The 21,948-nt window shown below is 37.4% G+C and overlaps 1 protein-coding gene and 2 non-coding genes across 11 annotated transcripts in view; 1 reads left to right on the top strand and 2 right to left on the bottom strand.

Annotated features, from left to right (window-relative positions):
• Positions 1–5,232: 5,232 nt before the first annotated feature.
• The window catches only part of LOC137031142 (nuclear factor 1 B-type-like), a 102,184-nt gene continuing 85,468 nt past the window's right edge, over positions 5,233–21,948 (top strand). For 3 of the 9 annotated variants that reach the window (XM_067401826.1, XM_067401825.1, XM_067401824.1), the window contains exon 1: positions 20,672–20,998. In XM_067401826.1, coding sequence (XP_067257927.1) covers positions 20,981–20,998 — 18 coding nt within the window. In that variant the 5' untranslated portion in view covers positions 20,672–20,980. Of the gene's footprint in view, positions 5,484–20,671; positions 20,999–21,948 lie in introns of those variants that run through there. The other 6 variants (XM_067401815.1, XM_067401828.1, XM_067401819.1 and 3 more) reach the window with 5 other exon arrangements.
• On the bottom strand, positions 16,371–16,442 carry trnah-gug (transfer RNA histidin (anticodon GUG)). The gene has a single exon. It is a non-coding gene; the product is annotated as a tRNA-His (tRNA).
• trnah-gug (transfer RNA histidin (anticodon GUG)) lies at positions 16,861–16,932 on the bottom strand. Its single transcript has one exon. It is a non-coding gene; the product is annotated as a tRNA-His (tRNA).

The following is a 21,948-nucleotide window of genomic DNA, read 5'->3' as shown; positions in this document are numbered from 1 at the left end:
TACATTCAGTTTCAAATAAACTTTAAATGATTCTCAGCCATGGCTGCTGTGTTTGCTCCATGTAAAATAAGGTTGACATGACATTTTTAGAAGCATTTTGAGGTATTCAACTTTTACATCACGAATTGATAATAATATTCATATAAATAATATATTAGAATTAAATAAATGTATCAGTTGACCAAAAGACTTAATTATGTATATCTTCCAGCTGTTATGATTTGTAGTAAGTAGATAGCTCAAACAGATTTATATACACAGAGAGTCTGTAGCAGGTGTTCACATTACTTGGATTGATTCAACAGCCTTCACTTCCTGGGCTTTCAAATTATTGATTTGCCTATTGATTTTTCATGTAAATCTTACAAACACTTGACTGAAAGAAAGTAGAAATCCAATTAAAACTAGAGTCTGAAAAGGTAATCCTTAATCCAATCAAGGCTAGAAAATGTATTGATCTGCAGCATCAAAATCAATACGTCACACATTAGGGAAATTCAAGTGAAATGTCAATGTCCATGAACTCAGTTAGCACATTCAGAAAACAGTGAAAACACCTCACAATATTTGATAAAGTAATGGAATTGTTCTCGGTTTTCTTTTGTCTGATTGCTTTCATTTAACATTCATGTATCAATAACATTGTACTTTGGTTTATTATTATTATTATTTTGCAAATTATTTTAATTATTCAACTAATGCTTACATTGAATGAGCCTATATATGGAACAGCGTGTATTTTAGATGACCCCTGAAATCCAAAGTGTAAGAAAACAGAATAATCTCTTTGGGACCCTGTGTGGAAATGTGGGAAAGGTTTCGGAAATGAATGGAAAGACACAACGCAAAAGGCGAGGAGGATAAACAACACTCTAGGTATTCTTCTGGCCATGGTGCTTCTGAAATGCCACCTCGGCCCCTGAATGCCAGACGCGCTGTGCCCTGACTCGCGGGACGTTCTCACACAATCCCACAATTCACGTGGAGGGAAGCAGCTGCAGGCGGGAACATTCTGTGAGGAGGTGGAGGTTGGGAATGCGCTGCCGAGGGAAAAAGGTCTGGATAGGTTACAAAGAGAGTCCCAAACATGGAACAAAGCTGGCATTCAGCGTTAAACCCCACTACTCACAGCAGAGTGTCAGGTTGATGCGTAAATCTGCAAATGTCAAAAGCACGAGCAGTGCTTCATTTGTTTGCATGTATGTGTATTAAGCATAATTCTGAAGGAGTGGGATGTGAGCATGCTTTACAGGCCTCAAACATGAGGTTGCTGTGCGGCTCGGCAGGAACTGTAAATCAGTGGCTCCAGCACATCGCATCTTTCTGCCTTCTGACACAAGAGAATCCTTATAATTGGTTAATGTCTTTAAAGCCTGCTTTGCTTGGCTTTAAACAGCCAGAGCTGCGCTAATGCTATTAATGCAAGCCAGTTATTACATGCTAGCTGATGCCTTTGCACTTGCTTCTAGGAAATTCTGACTGCTTGAATATTTTAAAACCTTCTACTCTCACCAACTCTCGCAGCTGTTGTGTGCCTCCTCGGCAGTCAAGAAGCTGATGTTGGTTTACATGGCATCTATATGCTGCATGTTAGATGTTTACAGAGTCGGTCATTATCAGTTTCAGTGTTTGTTGTTTAAAGATCAGGTTCAAAAATTGAAACAGTGTACTTTCTGTTATGCACTGTAAAACCCGTTGAGTTCAGAATACTCCATTTTTGTACATACTGATTACCTCAAAAAATTAAGTGAAGCAACTAAAATCTTTTAACCCTTAAATGCATACCTCGGGTCTTTAGTGACCCGGGACATCATTCACTACCCTCCTCCTCGTTCATTTTTTAAAGTTAGACATCAACCTTCTTGGTATTCCTCAAACAATTCATTATAAAGAACATAACAAGAAAAAAATAATAAAATTATAAAAGAATGCCTATTTTTGTATTCATTTTTTGTAAAAATTTTAACGACCCGAGATGTGTATGAGTGTACGTATATTTTTTCTGCACAACAATCATTGAATCTTAGATGATGGAATAAGTGCAATTCATATTTATTCCACAAGGTGGCAATGTCTGATACACAATGCTGAAGTGACGACTCATTTAGACAGAAAACGAAATAAGAAAAACATGAAATGCTCTGCAGTAAATCGATGAGCCAAGTACTGAACGCAATCAAATGTGACTAACTGTTACAGGATGAATCTGGTGAAGCTGTTAGCGATCAAAATATTGATTTTGAAGATGTTGAAAATTATATAATTTTGAGAATTCGTTTGAGATCGCGAATGGGCTCATATTCGTGACCTCAAACATAAAACTAGCCTATTATTTGCTGGATTTACTGTGAAATGAGCTCTGACCAGGAAAGTGATGATGGCAAACTGAACCCTTTCAAGCTTCAAAAGGTAACAAAATACGATTTAATTTATTCTTCTGTAATTGTTACTCTAATATCAGGAGTTTTATATTATCGCGACAGGTAGAGATCCTTCCGTGTTAGATATAGATCCGGGTCGGTAAAGACCCGAATATGTAAGAATGATTGGCAAAACAGTCATGCATTGTACTTAAAACTATTAAAACTATTGTTTACCATACGTTCTACCATACGTAACGTTTTACCATACGTAATGATGTGGTTGTAAAACCCAAAACGTTCAGAATACTCAAAACATTTAAGTAAACAACTCAAAGATTATCATAGTAGAACTTAAAAATATTTATTTTGCACTACACAAACTCACTAATGACATTTTAATTTAAATATTGGATAAACTAGCACCTAATCTTTATGGTTACGTGTTAGTTAACAACAGCACTACATGCTAACAGCATGCACTAATGTAACCATCAAAGACACTATTACTATTTACTTGCATGAACTGTTGATCAGCATGCAGTATGCAGCCTTGAAGTTTCACAGCCCATTCTCAACCTAACCACAGGCACTACTCTTCCCTAAAAACTTCAACATCACAGAAACACCTTTAAATACCAAAATAACAGAACATTAAACAAATGCACATCTTCCCCTTTAATCTTGTGCAAAAACACACAAAATAACACTCAATTTCAACATTTATTCTCCTTTCACAGTGTGATGCAAAGCATGCTGGGAACTTGAAATCTGCTGCAACTCAGTTTATTGTTGAATGGATTCTTCTGATAACGTCGGTTAGAGAAACGAAGTAATGTGGATGACGTCATTTTTTGTCTCTCAGTGAACTTAAAAAACATAATTTAAGTATAAGGGTTTACTCAAAAAATGTTGAGCAACACAAAAATAAAACTAAAATGTAATTGTTTTAAGTTGCATCAATGATTTAACAGACTTTAACTGCAGTGTACTCAACCTTTATAAGTTAGTAGTACTGTTTGGGTTTACAGTGTGTTTCATCATGTTCATTTCAAGACTTCATGTTTCATTCATGAACTGAAATGTTTGTTAGACATCCAGAGTGGATTTAACACATCTAAATAATTGTGGTATTTTCTAATAAGGTTGCTATGCAAAGTATTTAAAATATAGTAGTATATAAAATATAATTTTAAAATTATTTGTTTTAATCAACTTTTAGGGTAAAAATTAAATACATTTTTGATTAAAATATAATAAATATAGAAATTTTACAATTATATACAAATACACTTTGCATACTGTAACAGAATTCCTTCAAGCACCTTTCTTAGAATCTGTAAAGATTTAATGGAAACAATTTTGTCAGACCTGAAAGTGATATATTCCAGCTAATAAAATTTAAAATGAGAAGAAGATGCTGAACGTCATGGAATAATCCAGTTAAGCACCTGGAGTTCCAAAAATCCAAAAGTCTGAAAAAGCCTGTCAGCCTGGGAAAAAAATAAGCTTCACACTTTTGTATATAAGACAAATAACCAAACATTTGATTGTTTGTCTTATATACAGTAATATGAAGACAACGATGTAATACAGAAAAGGTAAGGGTTTTTCTTAATTTAATTTAGGGTTTTTTTTTTGTTTTTGTTTTTTTTTTGCCAAAACTGTCTGTTCTCTTTTTTTCTTTTTTCCCAAATATTTGCATTTTTTTTTTATTTAACCTTATCTTTACAGTTCAGTTGGTTTAATAGTGGGCTTACTAACATTGCATAACACATTCAGCAGAAAACTGTTCACTATTCCAATATTCGTTCACTGTTTTTACTTCTGTATGTATTTTGAAACAATAAACCCATTGTCTTCTCCATCTCAAGATTCATCCCTCCATGTTGCATCAGACTACAAATTCTTAAAACTCATATCAACTGTCAAATATTTAACATATAACAAATAAGATTAGTGCCTTTGTAATGTTTTCTATTAGAAATTAGAATTTGCTTTTCAGTGTTTATTTTATCTCCTCTCAATGAAAAACATTTGTGGTGTTTCACAACAAAACTGAAGTCTGTTAACTTTAAGCTCAAATTGTTTTTGACTTTCTTTACATGCTAATGCTAATGCTTAAGTGATACTTGAGAACATGACACCACGGCTAAAGAGAACTTACAGTTTCTTTCCTTTACATGTAAATAAAGAAGATGTTTAAATTCTCTTGCTGCTTCTAAATCAAATGTGTTTTTCCTTTGCTGTTTAGAAAGTGGCGTTCAAAGCACGGTGAAGTAAGTATGGCAGGCTAGTAAGTGAATGGACTTGGAATACCTGTTGGTGTTTGCGCCTCTCTTTCTTTCTTTCTTCCCAGCTTCTCTCTCTCCCTCTCTCTCCCTCCCTCCCTCCCTCATTTGCTGTATAAGTCTGTGATATCTGAACCGTGCCCGGCTCTCATGTCTATGAAACTCCCCAGTCTTTGTTTGGGGAATATAATTCCCATTTGGGCCTCCCCTCATCGACACAGAATGAGGAGTGCTCGGGGGAGGGGGGGGCAAAATGTGTGTGTGTATTTATGGCTTTAGGGTGGGTCGGGGGGGATTCCAAAAACCACAAATCAACAATATAGAACTGATGAAAATGCAAATAAACTTTAAAAAGCGTCCACGCATACAGGCACCTCATTGGTTGCCCACTTGTTGTACTGCTCAAGATGCCAAAAAAAAAAAAGAAAAAAGAGAGAGATCCATGCTCCTGTTCTGCACAGCTTAAAAAATTAAAGCCCTGGCCGAGGTGGGGGGCTCTGTGTGTGTGTGTGTGTGTGAGGGATTCAGATCCTGATCCTGTCATTACAGGCAGCACTGGAGGCTGGAGTCATCGCTAGAGCACAGGGCTATGTGCGTGCATGTGTGTGTGTGTGTGTGCGCGTACACTTTTTTCCTCCCATAATGCAGTGTGATAAGGATTGGCCTACATGGGGCTGAGAGAGTGGCGTCTGATGAAGGCTTGATTAGTGTGTTATCTACTCCTGAGCTGCTCCTGATGAAAGCTACTGACGGGAGAATGGCTGGGAAAACGGCAGACAGCTCCATCAAATGGCAGCTATGTTATGACATGACAGCCAGGACCTGGTGGATGGTAAGTTTGGTGCTTTTTTGGAGCTTTTTTTTTCCTCCTTCACTTTTTTCCCACCAATTTTTAAGTGACGTAACTCCTCCTTCAGTGTGATTCATAGCATGTCTTAGAGAAAAGGTTTTGCCGAGCAGTTGTTTGAATTTGAATTGTTTTATCATTTGAAAAAATTTACTGATATATTTACAGAAGTATTTTACAGAAGCTTTTTGTGTAAAAGTGTAATATCATGTTTTTTTTGTATTAACTTCCTTTTTTATTGCTGTACTTCATTTTATTAATTTTAGCATATTGCTGTTTGTAATCCTGCTTTATATATGCCTAGTCTTCTAACGTGTTGATAATCAATAAAGCGCATGTTGTATAGGGATGTCACTGGTGTCACGTGAGGTCAGGACCCTGCGCTTGACTGTCAGGAGGTCAAGGTTTTTTTCAGAGACCCTCTTCTGTTTACATACTTGATCTATGCCGGGTTATAACATACTTTTAATCAAGTTGAAGGTATCTTTCCCAATTCTCATTGTTTGGGGGATTTTGAAAGTTTGTCGGAGATGATCAGGGACTCCTTCAGATGAAAAACTAAGTTTTGAAGTTTTATAAGAAATCAGATATTCTAGATGATGTTTCTTGCAGCCGCTGCTCCGTTAATATTTCTGATCGTGACTTTCTTCCCTGGTTTTGGTCATGCAGCTTACGAACACTGTCGCACAAGATGTGGTCTTGCTCTGCACTTGTTGACATTTTTCTCTCTGTTTGTCTATTTTCCGTCCTGGCAGACAAAAGCCTCTTGTTTGAGCGTCGCTTTCAATGAAGCTCCTTGCTAGTTCTCATTCCACTATGAATGTTAATTTTGCATCAAGAGTCATACATTTTTCCTTCTGCTAGCTGTCTTGTGAGTTATGTATTTATTATTGTGTTATTTCATAGGACAATGACAATAATTACGGTGTAAAGGGATGCCTCTAAGCCACTGTTTAAAATGTTTCAGAACTACAAAAATATTAAGACATGTATCACCTTTTTTTGCTCCAGAAAAAGTCAAAAATTTAGTGGTAACTTTGCTCATTTGGAACCAATATGACACTTTAGTATTTTCAGTTATGAAGTCAATAATTTGGTGTTTAAAAAACAAAAACTGTGGATCCTGTCTGAGCCATTAAAAGTGAACTCTGGAACTCAAATACAAATATAAATTAAATTAGTATACATAATTTAAAGAGGCTATATGTTGAAGGATAACTGCACATTCCTTAATGTAGTATTTTATTATGCAGTTTTTTAAATGTTAATTTTTTATAATATGCTGATTTTTATCATTTTTGCTGAAAATGATTAAATAAAAAGGCAGTAATTGATGTGGAAGCACATACAAGTAAGGGACTACCTTTATGTTTAATCATTTTCAGTACAAATGTTATAGTATACATGAACGTTATACAGTAGATATGTGTACATTAATAAGAAATGAAAAGATGTCATGTGTTTACCATTGAATATTCTCTCTATTTATGTACAATATTCAAATCCAAATAAACATTCTCCTTGGCTTTAGTTTAATTTTGACAGATGGGAGATTTCATTCTTCTCAACCAGTGTCCAATGGCATATTTGAGTTTAATCAAGAATTTGGAACATAACACATTTCAAAGTAGTTTTCATAATGCTTAATATAAAACACATTGGATCTGGCATGGACTCACCTGCAGATAGACATAAGCATCTAAACAAGGACAAGGTCCAGACATGGTTCAGATCGAAATGCTGACCACTCAAGACTAAGAAACCGACGCAAAATGTCAGCACTGTCAGCAGATGCTGGGGTGGGCTAGGCAGAGAGGAAAGCAGCATTTATCGCTAATCCCTGTGGCCAACAGTCGTTCATTAAGGTACACACTACGGCCCCCCCTTTTTTGTTTATTGAGGGTCCCTTTTTTTTCCTTTTTGCAAGAGTCCCCTGTCTGGCTTGCTTTGTGCAGCTGGGAGACTGATGTCAGTCTGCATGCAGCCTCCCAGCAATCTGGCCTTCAGACGATACTCCTGCTCTCCTGCCGAATGTGGGTCGAAGATTAGCATAATACCAACTAATCGTGAATAACATTAGCATTGAGTAAGGCAGTAATTAAAAGGATTAGCGGTAGGGGAAGAAATAAATGAGCAAATTCTATGACAACTGTGTTTATGATATTGATTGGATGACCACTGGACTCTGATGGTCAGGACTGTTGGTCAGATGATGAGAACATGTTGACTGGCTTATAACGGGCAGACAAAGTTTATTAGAATTTGTATTTGTTTAACTAATGAATGTCTGTATTATGCCAGTTGTGGTGACTGTATTCTGTGAATGTCTAAATACATACTAATTAAACATGTATGAACATTAACAAGTTTTCGGGAAAGAACTTTATTAAAATAAGAGTCTTGAAATGCTTTGGGTTTAATTCTTCAGTGACTAGCATGTAAACTGATCACAACATGAGATTAGTATCAACTTACATTATGACAGTAGTGATGTTGCTCTTTTAGATGGGTCACCTTAGTACTTTTGATTTAGACTCAAATCCTCGGACTGATCTAACAAAGAAATGGTATTGTTTGTCTGGAAGCAAAACTTTCTCCATAATCACAGTGTTAGTTATTTCAGCTGTTGAGCACACCTCAGGTTTGTGTGATCATTATCATAGGGATCAAGCTCAGCTTCTCTAACTGCTGTCTGCCGGCACTGTATATTATCAGAGCAGCATGTTTACAGCTTCTGCCACCTTCATCTCACCATCAGCCTCTAGTACCACTACTAGTACCACATTAAACAACCACTAAAGGTGCTCTCAGAATTTTATTCTCATTAAATGTTTGACACATAAAGAAACAAATAGTACTTATAAAAATAAAATAAAATAAAATAAAATACTACTACTACTACTACTAGTAGTAGTAGTAGTAGTAGTAGTAGTAGTAGTAGTAGTTGTAGTAGTAGTAATATAAATTATTATTATAAATATTTAACAGTATAATTGGTTTCTTCATTTGTAAAACATATTTAATGAGAAAAAATGATTAATAATAATATGGTGCCTTCCCCAAGCTTAATTATACTCTGCAGTCAAATTAATACAGAGATGAAAAAAGGTTACACTTTATTAAAAAAGTCCATTTTACACATACAAGTAACTTCAGTAACACTTTAGTATAGGGAACACATATAAACTATTACCTATGCCTTTTCCCTTAATAAACTCCTAATTTACTACTTATTAATAGTTTGTACGTTAGCTGTTAAGTTTAGTTAATGGGTAGGATTAAGAATGTAGAATATGGTCATGTAAAATAAGGTATTAATATATACTTAATAAGTACTAATAAACAGCCAATATTCTAGTAATATGCATACTAATAAGCAACTAGTTAAAAGACCCTAAAATAAAGTGTTACCGTAACTTCTAACAACTACAGTACATGTCAGTTAACTCTAATCACTTTGCAACTACATGTCAACTAACTCTCATTAGAGTATTAGTAGAATATTAGGTTAGAGTAAGTAGAATAAATTGACATGTACTTGCAAAGTTATTTATTATTTATCAGTAGAATGTCTGTTGTAAGACCATCAAAATAAAATGTTAGCAGATATTATGCAGACAGCTACTAATGACTGGTTGTTGACATGCAGTTGAAAAGTTACTTATAGTTAGCAGAATGTCTAAAGTGGACTATCAAAAAAATAAATAAATATGTAAAATATCTAATAGTTGTAGTTGTTTTATTTTATATGCGATTGGTTTCCTGAATGGGTACTTCTGAATAAGTAATTATTTTGTGGCTGTTTAAAAAGTATGTTTTATATAGTTGTGTAACGTAGTTTGTAAATGGGAAGAAGGAGGCGGGAACCGGCGAACATTCAACAAAACTTTAATACCAAAATAAACAAAGAACAAAACGAAAGTAATGCCGGCAGACCCTCGCGGACGTCTGCCGGCCACACAAACATAATAAAACACAACGTAAAGTCCAGGCCTGGTCCTCTCTCGACCTTCACTGTAGTCGCTCCTCCTTTTATGCTCCCGGAGCTCCTCCGTGAGGGACTCAAGGCCGGTGCGCCTCCCAGGTGAAGCTCATTAACACCCGCGCCACCGGCCTCGCGCCGTTCCCTCACGGCTCTCGCCCGCCCTGGTCGCCACAAGTTGTTATAGTATGCAGGCACAGAGAGAGCAGAGGCTTGGATCCAGGGAAGCACTCTTTATTTACAAAACTAAACTTCTACAATAATATAAATTCAAAAAGAACACAAATGTAGAGCACCAAACATAGACAACAGCCAACAAGTAACTGAGCTCAACTGGGGGTATAAATACTCAGGACTAAATGAGTGAATCAATGAGGGACAGGTGAACACAATAGGTTACTGTGGTAACAAACAGGGACGCACTAGGAAACTAGGTCAACTAAGGAAAACATAAAGAACACAGGAACCAGGAACACAAAACAGAACAAAGCTAAAATCTAAATAAGGAAACCACAGAACACAACCCTGACATTACTCCCCCTCTCCTGGTAGACGCTTCCTGGCACCATAAACAAAAACTACACCTTAGTGGTGGTGGGAGGGTGGGCGAATTGGCAGAGGGAAGTACCATGGAGGAAACAATAGAGGGAGGACCCAAGGGAAAAGATTATGGAAAGAGGAGCCAGGGAGTGACCAGTAGCACAGCCAGGATGAAGTTCCGCAGCTTAACCGATGACAGGTGGAGTCAGATGTCTGACCACCAGTGGTGGAGCCAGGAGAGTCAGAGACCCAGGCTGAGCTGAGGAAACACAGAGACCGGGCAACACCTTAGGTCCTGGAGGCCTATGCTGAGCAGCAGTGACAAGTGGCTGAGGAGGAGCCAGGGTGCCGGAGGACTGAAGTGCAGCCGGTGAGCAACAACTGACCAAGAGCAAAGACTGACCAAGGCAGAGCCGGAAGGACGAGGGAGCCTGGTGGAGCAGGTGGAGTCGACTATTCGACAGGCTGACGTAGAACCAGGGGATCCCCTTGTCAAAGCGGAGCTGGAGACTAAAAGACCTGAGGTGGATCCGATTTGTTGGTTGGTAACTGGCTGTCTTGAGTAGAGGAGGTGGGAGAGGGAGGCAGTGTGGGACCATCAGAGATGCAGGAGACGTGGAGCTGGGTGGGGACCAATGAAGACACAGGAGACGGGAAAACCCGAAGCAGATCCAAGAAGCTGCTTGGAGCCAACTGAGGAGGAGCCAAAGGACTGAAGGGAACCAGTGGAGGCCTCAGTCCTCCAGCACCTTGGCTCCACCTTGGCCTCTCGTCACTGTGACTCCACCTAGGCCTCCAGGATGAGGTCACTGTAACAAGACTTGATGATGATGATGATGATGATGATGGTGGTCGTTGGCTGCGGAGGTTGCGTCTGAGTGGTGGCGTCTTCCTCTTCTTTTTCGCCAACAGTGAATGGAGAGCCACTCAGCCACAGAGCATAGTGAAAACACTGCTTCATGAACTAGGACACCAGGGCTGTGTCCAAAATCATCCTCTATATCCTCATTCACTATTCCCTACATTAGTTCACTTAAATATTTCGCTTGAGGGAGTGAATAAAAATGAGTGAGCGAATTTAGTCACTGAGTGTGCCGGAGGGACTGCCGCTTTGTGCTTGCTATTTAATAATTATTTGAAACTTAGCAAACTGGCAGCTCCAGTTGTAAGATGAAAAGCTTTATCTTGAACTCTGTCATGGAAACTATGTATAAACCTTTATAAACAATTTAATCCATTAAAAAGGAAGTATACCTGTATGATATACGCTGTAGCCACATTGGACCAGTGGTTTGTAAAAAGGATGGATGGATGATTTAGCAGCGGCTGCTCATTCAGACACGGGAATTCATATTGAGTGCAACTCTCACGGTGCATTACAGGTATTCTCTAGCCATTGAACGTACATCAATTGTATACTGGTTATTGTGGTGCATTGTGGGATTGAATAAGTGCACTTAATAACGTCCACTTTGTTTTTGGACACTACTATGGCCCTGTCCCAAATGGCACACTTCATAGCACTCTCGGTCTTGTGGACTTACAATGGCTGCTGCGTACACGTGTCTATTGAGTCTATGAGATGGTGTCCCATTTGTCAATTTTAGGTCTCAGAGGGGTGATATGTGCTCTCAATGCGCACTTTCCGACCCCGCACTGGTGTGAGCTCTGCAGCAAGACATCTTCCCGACAGTCAAAGCGGTTTTACGGCACGAAAGTGCGGACTCGTAGGAAGACCGTGAATGTTTAGGGTGCCATTTGGGACAGGGCCTACAAATGGATGTCATATCAAATAGTGCCATATTTAAGGGTATAGGTAGCAATTTCGGGCAGAGCCCTAGTCAGCTAAGGAAGACAGGAAATAAACACAGAAACCAGGAACACAGAGAACAGAACAAAGCTAAAATCCATTTAAGAAAACAACAGAACATAAACCTGACATTAGTATGTGTGTATTAGGGTGCAACAGTCCCCACCCACTTTTTCAGCGGCCTAAATTTCACAAGTATTTTTCTCATTCGTTTTTCCCAGAGATTTTTAAAAAGATTTTGTTAAAGAGTTGTAAGCCATGACCAAAACTAACCAACTATGAGGTGAATCACAACATAGCAAACTTTAATTTGAAGCAAAAACGTATTTGTTACAAGCGTGTTACAAGACTGTGTAAGCAGCTTTTATGAGGAAAAAGAACTACAATGATGCATTGCGAAAGACATAAGCATATTACAAATGTCAGAAAAATATAAAGATTTTGTTTGTGTATATAAAAACCACATATATGTGTTTATTGCAAAATATGCATTGATTACATAATTCACAGTGCTTCATATGGGACTGGGTAGGTGCTAAAAAATTATTTTAGCACAATTTTCTTGTTTCAGTTGTTTCAGATTTCTTTAGAGCATCCTGGATAATAGATACTTCCGCTGTTAAATACGATTATTTTTAAAAACTTGAAAAAATGCATACTGACGGCTTTAGCTAAAACATATATAATTGATTAACAACCTTGTGGCTCACAGTAGGTCTGTCTTTAAATGGTTTATAAGTTATCTTTTAGTAAATAAGTTATTTTTAATAACCCTAACCCTAACACATGGGATAGTAAAGTGTCCAGTAGATGTGCACTTCAGAATCACAGAAGTAGTAGGCTCATCCGGGTATTTTTCACTTACCTTTTCATGAATATTGTGAATTTGGACATCCTTCTCTTTTTACATACTGTTTTTCTTCTACTATATACTAAGGAAGTATGTTTATTCAGATGCAACCTGATGGTACTTTTAAGACTGTTAAGATAAAGAGTTCATACTTTTGGTCCTCTGGGAACACTGGGCAAGTGAATATGGTACTCTCACATGTAGCACATGTACATGTGGGGACTTTTTTTAAGCTGTGAAAAGGCTTATATGGGTATGCAGACTATCAGTTAACTTATCTTTTAGAGATCAGATGAGGAGCGTTTTGAAGAGAATGATCGACCAGGGGTTCTTTAACTGCTACAGCGGTGTGTAGCCATGCCTGACGAATATCTGCTTAGGGCAATTAGTAAAACAAAAGGCCTCTTTGTTCTAAACAGGGTTGGGGGGTCAATGAGGGGACGTTAAGAAAGAAGGAAGGCTTGAGAGAAGAAAAAGGGAAGCGTCAAGGTATGGGCCAGAACTGCTGCATGGATGAATGGTGTATAGATCAAGTCAAGTCACCGTTATTTATATAGTGCTTTACAGTGATAACAGGAAAATGATGCATTTCAGCTGTTATTCAGCTGAAGTCAGTTCAGTATTGATTATTAAATTAGTTCATTTAATCTATAAGCAGTCTATATAGGTGTAACCTGACAACTTGTATTAACTGATCTCAGAGCATAAATTAAGATCATGAATTCAGGTCATCAATAAGTGTGTAGTATAGGCTTTTAAGAGTTTTTAGAGTAATAGCTCATTAAGATGAAGGATCAACAAAATGATTTCAGAAAACGTCACTAATTCACTTAATTCAGGCTTGCTTACAACCTAAATGCCTTTCTGCAGAAGAAATGCGAGACCGATGGATATATTTTGATGAAATTATTTATCGTTTATACCTGTAGCATTTTCCCTAAACTGTTATATGAGAAGAGTCATGCCAACATAATCTACAAGAAGAATTAAAATTCTAGACATGACTATTCTTAAAATATGGTCTTTTTTTACTTCTCACAAAGAACTGTGTCTTTAAGTACACTGTAAAATCGAATTAAAAAAGCATATACGCTGCATCAAGGAAGAGAATTACTATAATAAAAAATGAAGTTCCAATTGCCCAACCACAATGAACACTGAACATCATAGTGGTGAGTTTGAACTAAAACATTTAGGAACATCAACATCAGTTTATGAAGTAAGCTTATGTGATGCTCATTCAAATATTTCATTTCATTTAAACATTTAAGATGACTTTGGGAAATCAGTGAATGCAAACAGAGAAAAATAGCTGGAAGTGGAGGAAATTAGTGAAAAGTCTATTAAGAATTGCTTTTTGCTTGACAAAATGGTACTCCAACTAATCAGTTAATCATAACTTTGTGTTTTCTGAGTAAAAAAGATATAGTATGTGAATAGTACAGATTACTAGATTTGTACAGTTAAGACATTAAGTAACTAAAAAGTGTTAGTTAGAATCACTGTTGGATTTTATGTTTATTAATCTCACTGAAGCTGCTTCATTTATATGCTTCAGCGCTCAACTATCCAGTGCCAACCGATAAGATGTCATTGAAATATACACAAACAGTCATCTGATCTTCAAACAGAAGAGTTAAACATTTTCATGTAAATGGACTGTCTTATTGATGCCAAAGTGATACAACAATAGTCCAGTGTAGTACGTTTAAACATCATAATTGTTATGGTTCATCACCACTACAGAGAATCCAACTTCCATATTTGATGTTCTAATTTCTTGGAGTATTTATAGTACACAATACTGCACGTCAAAATTATTGGTATCATTTAACATTCTCTTAGTGTGGTGTGATCACAAGAAAACTACTTTAGCCATTATTTTTGAGGTTTGTGGAGGAAACCCTGTTTAGAGAAGATCAAATATCAGACCGCGAGACTTCTATAGTCGTGGCTAATGAAGATGCACATTGTTACAGGAACATGTGTTCAGAGACCAGACAAAGGCCTGCAGGGATGCACATTTCATGCGACATAGGTGCATGCTTGTCCTGTCAATCAAGACCTATTGAAGTGAGGAGTGAGACAGATGCACATAGAGAGAGAAAGCAAGTACACAGCAGTTTTGCCTGACTCTTCTGTGGAGGCCTGCTGCTTCTTTCTCGAAGCTGAAGGATTTGCAATGCATGCACGGGTGTGTGTGAGTGTGAAAGGGACGCAGTGGTTTTGGCAGGATTCCATGTTTACTATAAGCTTTCTCCTTGTTTATTTGAGCGTGCGTCTCGTTGTTGCTCTTGTTCTTGGTTGCTGGTTCGTGGTAGCGAGGAAGGCCAGTCTTTCATGGTTGTCAACAGGTGCATAAGAGCTCCCTCTGCATGTCTTTGAGTGTGTGTTTTTGTTTGATACGTAAGTGTGAGATTTTTTTTGTCAAGGCTGGATCACGAGGCAAAGAGACTGGAAACAAGCAAACTAAGCAAAATGACATTGTAACAAAGGACATGTGCATGTTTCTAACTTTAAATAAGTATAGGTGAATGCGTAAAAGAAACAAAGCAACTGTTTTTTTAATATAATTTTTAATTATCTGACAAAACTTTGATTGGTTTGGGTAGGTTAATTATTGATTCATTTTCACAGCATTTCTATTGAATAACATTATCTGGCCTTTTAGTTGTCTCTTCCATCTCAGTAACAGTCAGAAACAGCAGTGTCTAGAATTACTACAGGTGCAGTAATCTCAAACGAACACAGTAAGGTAATTAATCAGCCTGTATCTCTGCCAAGTTTTCTTTGATCCATTTGTAGGCAGTGGTTTCATATACATAGTCGTTTGCTGCCCTCTGGTGCTTGAATCATCTGGTGTGTATAACTGCACTTACAGCTAACCTAAAAACACACAGGTCAGGCAGATGTTGGTTATGCTTTTATGATCCATTTTGTGATTACTGTAGAGGGATACAAAATAATATTTTGAGATACAAGAATATGAATTGATACAAATTATTTTAAATAAATAGAGGTGTTACAAAGTTGAAGACAGTACATGGTAGGCTAGTATACTCTAAAAAATGCTGGGTTAAAAACAACCCAAGTTGGGTTGAAAATGGAAAAACCCAGCAATTGGGTTGTTTTAACCCAGTGGTTGGGTTAAATGTTTGACCAACGTGCTGGGTAGTTTTATTTAACTCAACTGTTGTATAAAAATTACTGTATTGCTTGCTTAAAATGAACCCAAAAATATGCTGGAAATTAACATTTATTAATGTTTAATAAATTAGCATTTATTAATAAGATAATGAATAATAAACAATAAACATTTATTAAATTGCTTATTAATAAATGTACCTTTTGATTATTATAGTTGCCTCTAGTAATTATGTGTCTGATTTTTAATTTCTCACTTATTTTGGATTCATTTTAAGCCAGCCATATAGTCATTTTTAATCAGTAGTTGGGTTAAATAAAACTACCCAGCAGGTTGGGCAAACATTTAACCCAACCACTGGGTTAAAACAACCCAAATGGGTTTGTCCATTTTCAACCCAACTTGGGTTGTTTTTAACCAAACATTATAGGCTATATAGCCTAGTGTTACCTATCAGACTTGTAGGTGATATATAGAGATTTTTTTAGCGTTTTTATGAGCACATAATTGTATCACTCAAAAGAGCAGCCTTGTGTGGGAATGTTTGCCGTGACCCGGATTCGAACCGGGGTTGCTGCGGCCACAACGCAGAGTACTAACCACTATACGATCACGGCACGGGGCTGGGACGCCAAAAGCTGTCAGACACAGTTCACTACCGCATCCTTGTGGGCTGAACGTAAACTGCGCTGTACATACACTCCCCAACATAACTTCTATACAATAGGTTATCTAATAAGTGGTTCTGCCTTCGACGAACAAGGTTATTTGATCGACAAAGAGCAAATATTTTATTCAAAAACAAATGTTTAAGTTTTTATAAAACCAAAAGCAAAAACCATCATTTTTCATGCTGTTTAAAAGTTCATTTCTTTCAGTGAAGGTTGGCCTATCCAGGTTAATGTAAGATGCCAGTGTAGAACCGACAACCACAACACAATATGTTACTAGTAGCCAGTTGATTGTGACACGTTGTCGCTTTTTCTGTCATGTTAAATCAAGAACAAGTGTAAAAGTCACCGCTGTATTTATTTTTGCCGTGACCCGGATTCGAACCGGGGTTGCTGCGGCCACAACGCAGAGTACTAACCACTATACGATCACGGCGAGCTATGACAGCAGATGGGAAACGGCAGTCAGACACAGAGCACCATGCGTTTACGATTACAATTTAACCTTATAAAGATAATAGTAGGTTATTAAACAGTATTAATGTTAGTATATTTCGACTGTAGCATCGTAACAATATCTCTGAACAAATATGTCGCTTTGAGACGTCATTAAGTATGTCAAAATCTTGTCAGTGTTTTTAAATTAGTTGGACCTTGCTTACTGTTTCGTCTGGCTTCAGGTGGCTATGATGTGTGCACTCTGTGATCCTGTTGTTAAAGTATTAAACCGCAAAATTAAAGCGAATAAATGGACAAAATAGCTGTTATTAGATTTCCAAGGTTAGAGTTACAGGTTTTACGACAATATAAGGAGACAATGTGCTTCTCGGAACGAGTGAATGAATGGGACTAAAGCAGAGCAGAGCGAGGTCACTGGCGCGTGCTCCTGTGTGAGTTTCACAGCTCCTGCACTCTTACGTTAGAGGAGGATGCGCTCTACATAGCCTACGTTCTGTTGTAAATTATGAAAAATGCGCCTTGCGAAAGTGTTAATCTAATACACTATGATTTGTTTCACATTACCCCGCTTGCAGTCTAGGCCCGCTGATACAAATAAACTTTGGCCTTGTGGCGCAATATGAAAAGCTTTCCGACATAATATTTATAGGCTCTCTGGGCCACTTAAGAGCAAATACCACTTCAAGATAACTCTGGTAAATACTAATAGCATAATATTCGACAAACACTTTACCTGTTTTGTAGTTTTGAACCGAGCAAAAACTGATAATGGCGTGTAGGCTCATTTTTAAATGTTAGTGTTGAATTTAGCACTGCACAGAGCTTCCATATGAAGCCGAATTACTAAAATATGATAATTATGAAAAAATTATGAAAAATATGAAATTATAGCCTGAATTTGAATGGTCATCACTTGCTCACAAAAAATAAGCTTAGTGTTTTTCACACATATTCAACACAATAATCTTGTTAAAATGGGAAAGTTACGTTACTTGGAGAGAGCCTGAGCAATGTGAAAATTATTATTTATCAGTTTCATATTTATGTAGGCCTATAGCCTACTTCTGCAAATCTGCCTTGAGATGTATTAGCTATAAAAAATTAATAAAATAATGGAAAACATATATAGTTTTATAAATACAAATTAGTGCAATTTTTAATTGCTCAGTGAAACACCCATGTTATTCTTTAACACATAACACACATCCAAACCCATCATGACTGCACATTTTGCTTGGATAGAGTAGTTTTATGAAAAAATAATAACAATAATTGGTGCGTTGTAGGGATGCATCGTGTTGATCCTTACAAAAAGAGAAAGATTACCTAGCTATGCCTTGACTTAAAATATCTTTATAAAATAATATCTAATTTTTTTGTTAATTATTGATTGTCATATAAAATTTAAATTCTGTCTCAATAAGACAAAATGTGACATACACTGATAATATAATACATTTAGAAAACCTGCTAATTTATGGGAAACAAGCTCTTATAGGTCTCAGAGTGAAATGTTAAAATGCAAATTAAATGGGCTATTATCAGTTACCTTAAAATAAAAGAATACCTTTGTAACATCTCTTGCAATGACATAAAAAGAGGGCATATAGAACAGATCAATCATGGAATTGTTGATGCTCAGTTAACTGATTTATTGTGGACTTAAAAAAGGGTGATGCAATTTATTAAGCAGTAGGTCACTGTTTTGCATTAAATCAATTTGCGCGTTGCAAGCAACTATATTTTTAAAGCAATAAATATCGATGTAGCATAATTAATAATCAAGTACTATTCACTCTTAGGACTAAATACTTACTGAACAGCTAAATACTAACTTCCCTAACCCGTGAAAACATGAAAACAGGTTTTAATAAAAGGGAACGGAATCTTTTTGATAATTTCTAAACATTTGAAACGCATAAATATCAGGGACTCGCTAAGGCACCAGCTATAGCCTAAGTCAAATTAATGACGAGAAAAGTTTGGCTTTGAACGTCTAGAGTCGAGAGAACAGAAACCTCTGAACATGAAATGCAGTGAACTTACGGAGGCAGTCTCGAGGCTCGCTGCGCACACACGGCACAGGCTATCCAAACTCATGTGGCACTTGACAGGCGCACGAGTAAACAGATCTCTAAAATCTTCAGAAGGACATCGATCTTTCTATATGTTAATAATGATTTCCTGTCCTCCGCTCGCCACTGAACTTGCCAAAGTTTACGTCTAAGAATTTGGAGCCCTTTCGCTTCATTTCGTATCACACTCCACCTACTCGAAATAATGATCCAACGAGCCCGGTGTCTGTTGTTTCAAACACAGGGCTTGTTTGTTTGTTTCACAAGGGTGACAGCGTAAACCAGAATAAACTATTCATTCTAGGCATGTAAGTCGTTTATCTTGACAGATTCATTTAGTTAGCCACGAGTGCAGTCACAAGCAAAACGAACTTTACGACGTTCACAAGATGACAGTCCCGTTACAAAACGAAAACTGTTATAAAGACAGTTTGTGTATCGGAAAGATAGAATTTATGATAGCCCTAATGACTTTTCTTCGGTTTAAATTATAGAAATAACAGATAAAAATGTTAACAGCAAAATTACGAACGATTAAATAATTTTATTTGTCATACATGCAGAGTTTTATGTAGCCTGTATTTCTGCTAAGCGCGATTGACTTAAATGTAAATTTGTAACGACAGACCCATTACACAGACACAATACATTTTGTTGAATTACCACTGAATAGCATGACTTGTGGCATATATATATATATATATATATATATATATATATATATATATATATATATATATATATATATATAATTCGTCAGAATTGCTTATCATTCAGATTTATTGTGTGTGCTGTCTGTTATTTGATTACACTTATTACTATTTTTCATTATTTATTTGTGACTGTAAATACATACTCAAACACCGTTGTATTACTCCTGACTGCTTTTCTATGTTTGATAGTGCCTAATTTAATGGCACTGGACCGGTAAACACGCTCAGATTAATGCGCGTTTCATTCATATGATGTTGGACTCTTTCTCTCTGTGTGTTTGTGTGTGTGTGTGCGCGCGCGGCGCTCTGGTGTTCTGGTCTGGATCAATGCCATCATTGTGCTCTCTAACAGTGGTGACTTTCTCTGCTATATCATTCAAAATATTAACAATGGTTTAGCAATACAACCTATAGCCTAGTATTTCCAACGATTTAAACACGGTCTGTAACCTATTAGTGGAAAGTCATCAAAGTTTCACAATAAACAATGTGGTTCAGATTGTCAAAATCGGACACTAAACAACCAACAGCATGAAGGGGAATTAGTATGAGAACCGTTATCAATTTAAAAAAGAAAATAAATAAACAATAATAATAATAAAATAGGCAACTAATTGATTTAGTAGTAATTTATTGGCTTTCATGCCTGTCCAACCATTCTTAATCCCTCGGAGGCCAAAACGGACAGAGGAATTTGACCTATCTTAAGCCACTAGTCTAAATTTCGCTCGGTCTCGCTTTGATGGGACTTGGTCAATGTTAATATGCAAATAGTGACACTGCCTGCCGAGCGGAAGTGAGGGGCCTAGGGCATGGAACGCCGAGCGGAGCTCCACCGGTGCGTCAGCCAATCAGAAACAAGGATGTAATTCCAAATGCGCAGCTACGTTTGGCTGCTGCCTGCGAGAGCAACAGCGACGACAGACAGAGAAAGTGAAGGCGCAGACCTACCCACTTCCAAAAACTCAGCCTATTCTGGACCGCGTTCAACTCAACCACCAAAAGCTATCCAAAAGACTGACTTGCAGAGGAAGGAAGATAAAAAATATCTGAGGTGCTCGCTGACTTGATTTTGCCGCCTGTCTGCCAAGAATTCTCTTCCGGTGTTCTTTTTTGTAAGCACTACAACGTGAAACGAAAAGAGAAAAAAAATAAAAAAGCACAATTTTTTGAACTTGAGACATGTGAGCGTACCGGCTTCAATTTCATCCGGCCTCCAGGAACCCCCTTCAATTCCATGCAATACAGTGCAATGGTACGTTATGATGGAAAACACTGTCTTACTAACATTTCTGTGAATATTTTTCTCGAGTTACTGTGTTGCGCGTATGTAATCTCAACAGAGCAATAGCATTACGTTTCACGATTGAACTGAGCAAGACACTTTAAAACGGCAGGCAAAATGATAGCAATGTTAGATTGTTTATGTCATGCATTGGCAGACGTCCTATATGGGTCATGTCGTTGTGTCAGAAGTCGAGTTTGTGCCTCTTGGCATGCATCCTGTGTTAGCTAAAACTCTCCCCTATTGAATAGCAGTGCGCTTCTGGCACGGAGCAGCAGCGTGAATACCTGGACAAGCCGTGTTGATATTTACTCACACTGTTCTGTCATTTAAATGCTTGACTGGGGCTGTTTTACGTAGCGACGCTTGCATTGACTCTCTTTCACTTTCTGTAACTTTGTTCTTTGATACTTTAAATGTAAGAAACATTACGTCGATGTTTGTTTGCAGAAGAGCCGAATGTTTACGTCCATAAACCTTGAACATTGGACTTTGTTGCGTTGCGGTCCATTGTAGTTACATTTTAGCAATTGATTCAGTGTCCTTCATAGAGTCTTTGTTGAACCTTGTAGACATATGAGTTGGACGGAGGGGGTGGGCTTTGACTTCGACACAAGATGCCGATGTAAAGCGAAGGGAATCATTATCTGTCCAACAAACAGGCTGGCCCTGTGCTCTTCTCTCGCTGGGATTCGTGATATAACCGTGCACTGCTGTTGATTTGTCTCCTTTCTCGCAAAATTGAAACCGTTGTCATGTAGGGATCTTTTAAAAAGCACAGACTAATTTACTTTGAGTTCTTCTGCATGCAGACCCACACTTGCATTAATAAACTGTGCTTATCCAAGCGTATGATGTAATACCAAAGCCTTTATGTTTTATAAGTAATGCCATATCTCTGTATTGGAAAGCAAACAAAA

This window comes from Chanodichthys erythropterus, chromosome 11 (assembly GCF_024489055.1).
Source record: "Chanodichthys erythropterus isolate Z2021 chromosome 11, ASM2448905v1, whole genome shotgun sequence".
Taxonomy (NCBI): Eukaryota; Metazoa; Chordata; class Actinopteri; order Cypriniformes; family Xenocyprididae; genus Chanodichthys; species Chanodichthys erythropterus.
The sequence above is the reverse complement of the archived record's forward strand: the minus strand, read 5'-3'. Positions and strand labels throughout refer to the sequence as shown.